Source organism: Sinocyclocheilus anshuiensis, unplaced genomic scaffold, assembly GCF_001515605.1.
Source record: "Sinocyclocheilus anshuiensis isolate Anshui unplaced genomic scaffold, SAMN03320099.WGS_v1.1 scaffold959, whole genome shotgun sequence".
Taxonomy (NCBI): Eukaryota; Metazoa; Chordata; class Actinopteri; order Cypriniformes; family Cyprinidae; genus Sinocyclocheilus; species Sinocyclocheilus anshuiensis.
In genome coordinates this window covers 1287909-1296461 of record NW_015542406.1, presented here as the reverse complement: position 1 = coordinate 1296461, position 8553 = coordinate 1287909, and the positions used below count along the sequence as shown (strand labels likewise).

Here is an 8553-nt window from a genome sequence, read left to right as displayed (position 1 = left end):
TCATATATACAATATAAATTTCACAGTATTACAGTTGTTGTTATATTTTTGACAAAATAAAGCCTTGTTGAGGATAACAGACTTCTTACAAAAACATACAAAATTCTTACCGAACCCAAACTTGATTAGTGTATAAACATATTTTAGTTTAGTCAATAATAATTGTTTTTTAATGTTTGATTGTAATTTTTAATGAATGAATAATTGTTTTTTTAATGAATGATTGTTTGTTTTAACTTGCACTTCTTCTGAATGGACATTTATCCTTAAGTTTTAGCAAACTTGCGTTTGGTCTGGCTCCATTCTGCTATGTATCGCCACTTTTCCCATCTAATTAATTCCCGATGGGAAAAAATCAAGTCCCACCCAACATATTTTCTTGTTTATTGTCATGTTTCACTTGAAAATACATCACATTGCACAAGTAAAATGGGTTGCAAAAAGCAGTGCATATCGATTTTAACTATGAAGAAACAAAGACCTGCAGTCTTCTTAGAGGAATTACTTTAGGACCGAAACATCACATAAACAATTCACAAACACAAGCGAACCACAACCTGAATGTAACTACCCATCCATCCCAGCTCTTTTACCTAGTTCTTCACCAATCCTCAGGCGGTGGCTTGACTACTCATCACCTTCTAGAAATACCCAATGAAAAACAGCAGAGGAAGAGAGAAAGAGAACTGCTTTTCTCATATGTCTTCATTGTTGGCGCGGCCCCAGTGAAAACTGTGTGTTTAGGCTGATGGAGTTATAAATGTTCTTTCTGGATGAAACCCAGGAAGGCTTTTTAAATATGTTATTAATGGCTATAAGGCCTGTATTTGTTGGGAGAAGAAACTGTTTGAGTTGGACAGATGAGAGAGCAAAACAATCCGAAATGATAAAAATACATGTAGGTTCAGATTCGCATTCAGTATTTATTTCAGATGTATGGCCCATTGTGCCGTGCTTCTCAGAAACAGGCGATTTTCCATTCGTCCCTCTGAGATATCATATTTCTGCTATGTTTGGAAGATTATGTTTTTTTGATTCCTCAGCAGTTTGTTGGAAATTTGCTCTTTAATTACATTGTATAATTTTCCTAGTATTATCTCTACTTGAGTATTCACAGGCCGGCATGTTTTCAGTTAAAATCACTGTGCGGCTGAGGATATGATTTCATTCAGATCGTTGACTTCACTGATGTTTAGTTAAACTGCCGCAGAGCTGAGCAGGCTTTATTTTTCCTACCTGCGTTTTACTGCTGAGGGGGACACAGATCACAGCCTACGGCACATCCTGTAAGGAAACATGGGGAAGGAGTTTCAGGAGGGCAGGTGTGGAGGTGGAAGAGGCAGACGGAGCTGTGCTTAGGAAACCGTTCCAGTGAGGTTGTTTCGAAAGGGAACATAGTCAGAACAGCCCTTCACTGCTGACAGGAAAGCTGTCGTTTTCTCAGGTGTGAACATTGACATCTTTTTTCACATCACTTTTAGGGACTTCATGTTTTAACATGAGGTCACATGAGGTATTCAGAATTGATGTTGATTTATAAATGTGAGTTATGGATCCATCAACCATACCACCTCAGCAGTGCCACAAACTGATCACCTCCATGCCACGCCGAATTGAGGCAGTAATTAAAGCAAAAGGAGCCCCTACCAAGTATTGAGTACATGTACAGTAAATGAACATACTTTCCAGAAGGCCAACAATTCACTAAAAATGTTTTTTTTATTGGTCTTATGAAGTATTCTAATTTGTTGAGATAGTGAATTGGTGGGTTTTTGTTAAATGTGAGCCAATATCATCACAATTAAAAGAACCAAAGACTTAAACTACTTCAGTCTGTGTGCATTGAATTTATTTAATACACGAGTTTCACAATTTGAGTTGAATTACTGAAATAAATGAACTTTTCCACGACATTCTAATTTATTGAGATACACCTGTATATACCTCATACACATTCCATGTGTATGAGGTATATTCATACCTCATACACATGGAAATACTTTTTGAAAGTTTAAAAGCTTACATTTTTTAGCAGCAGCCATAAAAAATTAAAACAAATTAAATAGCGATAAGCTGGATTTAGTTTTTATTTACTGATTTATTTATTTTAGGATTCAAATCTGTATCCCTGTGGGAGCACCACAGCTCTATTGTGCTGTAAACATGCGCTACTGCTACACCACGACTCCAACAGTAGTGGTTTATTGAATCATTGATTCTAATGAGACTCCTTGTCTCGTGTCTTTGTTATTTAGACCTGTAGCACATTTGTGGTTTATCTTTTGATTTTGGTAAGCATTTCATCAGTGTAGTGGCCTTTTAGTGGTTGCACAACAGTAAATAACTTCAGGCAAGAGCTACATTGGTGTTTATACATCTGTGGTGACTTCACTTGGATATTTGACAAAGTTGATAATTAACATGAGTAACAGGAGTATACTTTAACGATGCTTCAGTATTGTTAATAACTTTCTTTCATCTGCAAACATTGGAAATAATCATTATTGATGGATCCATAACTCACATTTATAAATCAACATCAATTCTGTATTTTGAGAGTCAAAACACCTTAATGCACACCATTTACCTTTATTTACAAACAGTCTTAAAGGTACAGTAGCAAATATTTATTTGCTATTAATGCCATTAAAGTGGCCTTTAACAATCTTCAGTTGAAAGCTTGTGGCATAAACCATCTTGCACAGTTGGCACTTGTTTATTCACATAAAATTTGTATGGTGGATTTGTTACTTCTCTTCTGCGGTACAGTGTGTATTGGGTTTTGGTTAGATTAACAGTCATGTGATTAAGTGTCAATATACATTACTGTTCAAACGTTTGGGGCTAATTAAGAAAATATTACTTTTATTCATATTGGATGTGTTAAATTGATCATTTGTGATGGCAAATACTTTGTTCCAAAAAAAATCTGTTCTTTTGAACTTTGTATTCATCAAAGAATCCTGTGGGGAAAAAAGTATCACACTTTTCACAAAATTGTTAAGCAGTTTTAAACACTGATATTAATAAGAAACGTTTCTTGAGCTCCAAATCAGCATTTTAGAATGATTTCTGAAGGATCATGTGACACTGAAGACTAATAGCTGCTGAAAATTCAGCTATGCTTTCTCAGGAATACATTACATTCTAAAATATATTAAAATATAAACAGTTATTTTAAATTGTAATAATATTTCACTGTATTTTTACGGTATTTTGGATGAAATAAATGAAATAAAATACTTCATTCAAAAACTCAAAAAAAATTTGTACCAACCACAAACTTAGTGTATAATAAACATTATAAACAATAAACATTAGTGAATATTTATTAAACCATGTGCCTTTTTTCATGAATAGGAAAAGTTAGTGTTTGATAAGTGAAATGGTGAGCTATATTTATGCTAGACACCATTCACATCAATGTGGTGAATTTAGTGGGTATGAAACCAGGGCAGAGAGCCGTTTACTCTCTAAACTGACACGGATGCTTAAAGGACGGCAGTAAAGTCAGACAAAGCTCATGTTGTGTCTGCTTTGGCGGAGTGTGTTTGTCTGGCAGGTCGCTCCAGCAATCACCAGCACCCAGTGGGGGACTTTGAGTATCCAACAACACACTGCAGTGTTCCTGTGTTCCTCTGCTTTTTGGAGAAGCAAGGTGGAACTTCGCTCTTTTTTGGTGACTCGGGTGGCTCGTTGGTTTTGGCGGGTAACGCTGAGGATACGTGCATATGTGTATTCATTTATAGCTGGCCTCTTTCACTGCAGTTACATAAATAAACAGCACCCACAGACCGACAGACTGCACACTTTTGTCTCAGCCTGGATTCCTCAGTGGCAGAGATGTGATATTCCTGTGGCTCCTGTGGCTCCGAGCCAGACAGACAGTCATATACCCCCACACGGATGCAATCATGTGTTCGCCCGCGCTGCATTCGTTGGCCATGCTGAGTATAAATAAATTCAGACAGGCTTTGCCTGTCTCTGCACCGGTGTACCCTTACTCTCTACTACGCTGGCCTCTATAAATAAACACTCTCATCACAGGAAGCAAACATTGGAGGCTGCCCTATACTCTTTGGCTGGGCAGAGACTGAGGTAGGACAGGAAGAAACAGAAAAAGTTGTAATGGTTACATGTGTGTATGTATATCCAGTTTTGAGGCCATTCCCAGCAGTAACTTCTACTAAATAACTCACAAAGTGTTTTACAATTCAAATGAACCATTGTACGGCCGGGTGTGACGTTGAGAGGGGGTTTTCAATTGCGGCTACGACTGTGGAGTAGGTGGTTATGGCATTTCACCTGTTCCAAAGGCTTGTTGTGTCTGTGTAGGTGGATTTATTGGAGAGTTAGTTAGATCTGTGGTATATAGTAGTCGATAGAAGAATCAATGACAATAAGAGCGTGTGAGATAAAGAAAAGGAAAATTCTTTTAAAAGTTTAAAATGCATGTGCCAAGGTCTTAGAAATGTAGTCTTTTCCTCACATCTAGAATATGTGCAGGCAGGGCACACCTGTTAATCATTATTTTCAGGGTTTTAAATATAAAGAGTATTTATTGATTTATTTGTTTGTTTGTTTGTTTGTTACATCATGAACACGGACAACCTATTAATCATTATTTTTAGGTTTTTAAATATATTTTATTTATTATAAGTATATATTTAATTTATTATACTTTTATTATTAAATACACGTATTTTTGTTTATTTATTTTTTGTATTTTTACAAATATTCTAATATCATTACTAAACTTGTTATAAATATTGAAAGGATCTGATAGTTTAAGACTTTTATTAATTGAGAGTTAGGGTGTATTTTTCTGTTTATCTTCCTCCATATTTCTGTTTTTTTTTTTTACATGTTCTTTATTTTTTATATAATATACATATATTTAAAAAATGGTCTAACATTTTTTACATATTTTTTTAATTAATTGATATGGACTAAACAAATGTGCGGAATGTCATTGATTCACATCACTCGGGCCTTAGACCATTTTTCTTGTAATTTCCCTTCTAAATGTACTTTGAAAATTCAACAAAAGTCTTCAGGTTCTTTCTCATCTTTATTTTTTTTTTCGCTTTTTGCAATATTCATTGCTATTGTGCTGTGCATATGCCATAATAACCATTACAACTATGTGTGTGTGTATGTGTGCAGGTTTATCTGAAGGCACCTATGATCCTGAATGGAGTGTGTGTGATCTGGAAAGGCTGGATTGATCTTCAGCGTCTGGATGGGATGGGTTGTCTGGAATATGATGATGAGAGGGCACAGGTACAGACTACAGACAAACCACCATGTGCTATAAAACTGTTCCGTGCCTTACATACATCAGAAATGACTGACCACTGCCTGGCTTCCTGTCTTTTTGTGTGTTTATACAGCAGGAGGATGCTCTAGCCCAGGCAGCCTTTGAGGATGCCCGCAGAAGGACCCGTGATTTTGAGGACAGGGATCGCTCGCACCGTGAGGATATGGAGGTGAGAATGGAGTGAGTGAGGATGTGTGTATGAGAGCGTGAAGTTTCGATCAGTTAGTGCATGCTGAAAATCCGATATGTTCTTATGTTTAAAGGAGTTCTCGTCTGAGTGTGTTTGTTTGTATACTATGTGTGTGCATATGTGTACATGTGTTTTCAACTTGTGCATGTACAATACTTCTTTATGTGCTTTTTATGCATAATCTTCTTTACCTAATTCCTCTTGCTAATATTTTGATTGACAGCTACTGCCAAAATATTTGATGCTTTAAGGAGCAGTTCACTGAAAATACATTTTTTTTAGTAGCTTCCGAGCAGGCAGATGATTAAGTGGTGCCACCGGCATCTTTTCTTCTTGTCAAGCTAAAGTGGTAGGGTGAATCTCACAAAATCATGTCTAGCTCATATCTCACCCCAAAATAAAAGCATAATATTTGGGACAAAGGAAATGAAGCCTATTATTAGGATATTTCTGCAATGTCACATTATTTATTCATGACAATTAAGCACATTTTCCCCAAAATATGTCATTACTGTAATGCATCCGGACATTTGACTTTTGAGGGATTTTTTGTAATTCTTATTATTGTCAAAGATGATTAATATTTTAAGAAATTGCAGTTTTTAAAAGAACAATCAGAGTATAAGTGATATCTAAATATTTTTTATATTAATTAAACTATTGATTATATATATTTATATGTTACAATAATGAGAATAATATATTTTTTAATTATGTGATTAATTGTCATGGAAATAATGTAATTATTTCTTCTTTTTTTTTTGCATCCTTGATTTGGTAATAAAATCAGTTAAACCTAAAGGGTTCCATTAATTCTGTAAGTCGTGTAAGAATTTACTAAACAGCATTTCAACAAAATCTCTGAAATTCTTTGACATTTTTACATGAAAACAGTAGTTGTGAATTCTGTCTCCTTTCAAAATTGCACTGCAGGAGCAGGTAAATAAATGCCACCTCAACAACATTTCTGTCTGTTCCCTGATGTCTTGAGAGCTCTTGACGTAGCTAAACAGCTTGTCTGGGGCAATACTGATTTGATCGCTTGTCATTTAGCAGATGCCGATGGCACAGCTCAGTCATTTAATAACTCAGGAGGTAAGACAACAATTTAGGATTTTATGTAGTGAACTGCTGCCTTGATTATCTGTTTACTATAAATCATTCAGAACAAAGGCATAATGAAGAAGGGCATGTGTGTTTCTTAGGATTTTGTATGTTTGCATGCATATATGTGAGTTTGTGTGTACGTGTTAGCTTTTGAAGTGCTTTACTCATGGCTTAGTGCATGAAGTGTCTTTGCATTGTAAGTCCTCAAATATAATCATTCTACAGTCAATCCAAACTGCACTCTTAAGATGAAAACCAAATTGTGTTTTTTAGGACCCTGTGGCATCAAAAATCTGGGACTGATGGCCTTCAAGGACCAGGGTCTGTCTCCTCTGCTTCTCTCTATCCTTGTGTCATGCACTAAACCGTGTCTGTCTGTAAGTGTGTGTACGTGAGTGTGTGTTTCACAAGAGCATGTGCATGAAAGAGCATCTCTGTGTCTTTATGTATTCTACTCTGTGTGTGTGTGTTTACTGTGTCTGTATGTGTTAGTGGATACATGTACTGTAGGTGTGTGTTTCTATAAACGAGTGAGATTTCAGGCTTCTATAAGCAACTTTGGGCTGTGGGTCTTATACAGTAATCGCTAAAAAACGTTCTACCGGCGCAATAGACCCCCAGCTCGCTCTTCTCAGACCTCTGTAATGGAGACCAGACTTCTCTCCCAAGATTCCTCACTGCCCCACCCACCCACTCGAGCATGTGCATGAAAGAGCATCTCTGTGTCTTTATATATTCTACTCTGTGTGTGTGTCTATATGTGTTAGTGAGTACATATACTGTAGGTGTGTGTTTTTTTTAAACGAGTGAGATTTCAGGCTTCTATAAGCAACTTTGAGCTACGGGTCTAATATTGTAAGCACAAAAAAAAAACGTTCTACTGGCACGAGAGACCCCCAGCTCGCTCTTCGCAGACCTCTGTAATGGAGACCAGACTTCTATCCCAAGATTCCTCACTGCCCCGCCCACCCACTCCCCTGCTGCAAAGCCCTCTGGGAGCTCTCAGGCACAGCTTGGCAGCACATGACCAGAAAGATCCCCCTTATGAACCGCCGTCTTTATATTCCTCCCTCCTAATCTACACCCTCAGGCGTTCCTTTACACACTCTACATCCTCTCTTCCAAATTTTAAGAAATTGCAGTTTTTAAAAGAACAATCAGAGTATAAGTGATATCTAAATATTTTTTATATTAATTAAACTATTGATTATATATATTTATATGTTACAATAATGAGAATAATATATTTTTTAATTATGTGATTAATTGTCATGGAAATAATGTAATTATTTCTTCTTTTTTTTTTGCATCCTTGATTTGGTAATAAAATCAGTTAAACCTAAAGGGTTCCATTAATTCTGTAAGTCGTGTAAGAATTTACTAAACAGCATTTCAACAAAATCTCTGAAATTCTTTGACATTTTTACATGAAAACAGTAGTTGTGAATTCTGTCTCCTTTCAAAATTGCACTGCAGGAGCAGGTAAATAAATGCCACCTCAACAACATTTCTGTCTGTTCCCTGATGTCTTGAGAGCTCTTGACGTAGCTAAACAGCTTGTCTGGGGCAATACTGATTTGATCGCTTGTCATTTAGCAGATGCCGATGGCACAGCTCAGTCATTTAATAACTCAGGAGGTAAGACAACAATTTAGGATTTTATGTAGTGAACTGCTGCCTTGATTATCTGTTTACTATAAATCATTCAGAACAAAGGCATAATGAAGAAGGGCATGTGTGTTTCTTAGGATTTTGTATGTTTGCATGCATATATGTGAGTTTGTGTGTACGTGTTAGCTTTTGAAGTGCTTTACTCATGGCTTAGTGCATGAAGTGTCTTTGCATTGTAAGTCCTCAAATATAATCATTCTACAGTCAATCCAAACTGCACTCTTAAGATGAAAACCAAATTGTGTTTTTTAGGACCCTGTGGCAT

At 36.3% G+C, this 8553-nt stretch overlaps 1 protein-coding gene across 1 annotated transcript; it reads left to right on the top strand.

Annotated features, from left to right (window-relative positions):
• Nucleotides 1-5170: 5170 nt before the first annotated feature.
• Nucleotides 5171-6920, top strand: LOC107693024 (core-binding factor subunit beta-like). Its single transcript, XM_016492269.1, has 4 exons — nucleotides 5171-5283; nucleotides 5394-5489; nucleotides 6564-6605; nucleotides 6891-6920. Exons 1-4 carry the CDS (start codon nucleotides 5185-5187, stop codon nucleotides 6918-6920), a joined length of 267 nt encoding a protein of 88 aa, XP_016347755.1. The 5' UTR covers nucleotides 5171-5184.
• The last annotated feature ends 1633 nt before the right edge of the window (nucleotides 6921-8553 follow it).

Bases quoted from the DNA above. Each gene is read 5' to 3' on its own strand.
- LOC107693024 (XM_016492269.1), top strand. From the start codon at position 5,185: ATGATCCTGAATGGAGTGTGTGTGATCTGGAAAGGCTGGATTGATCTT. The intron at 5,284-5,393 runs GTACAGACTACA...GTGTTTATACAG, and splicing joins ATGATGATGAGAGGGCACAG to CAGGAGGATGCTCTAGCCCA. The intron at 6,606-6,890 runs GTAAGACAACAA...TGTGTTTTTTAG, and splicing joins GTCATTTAATAACTCAGGAG to GACCCTGTGGCATCAAAAAT.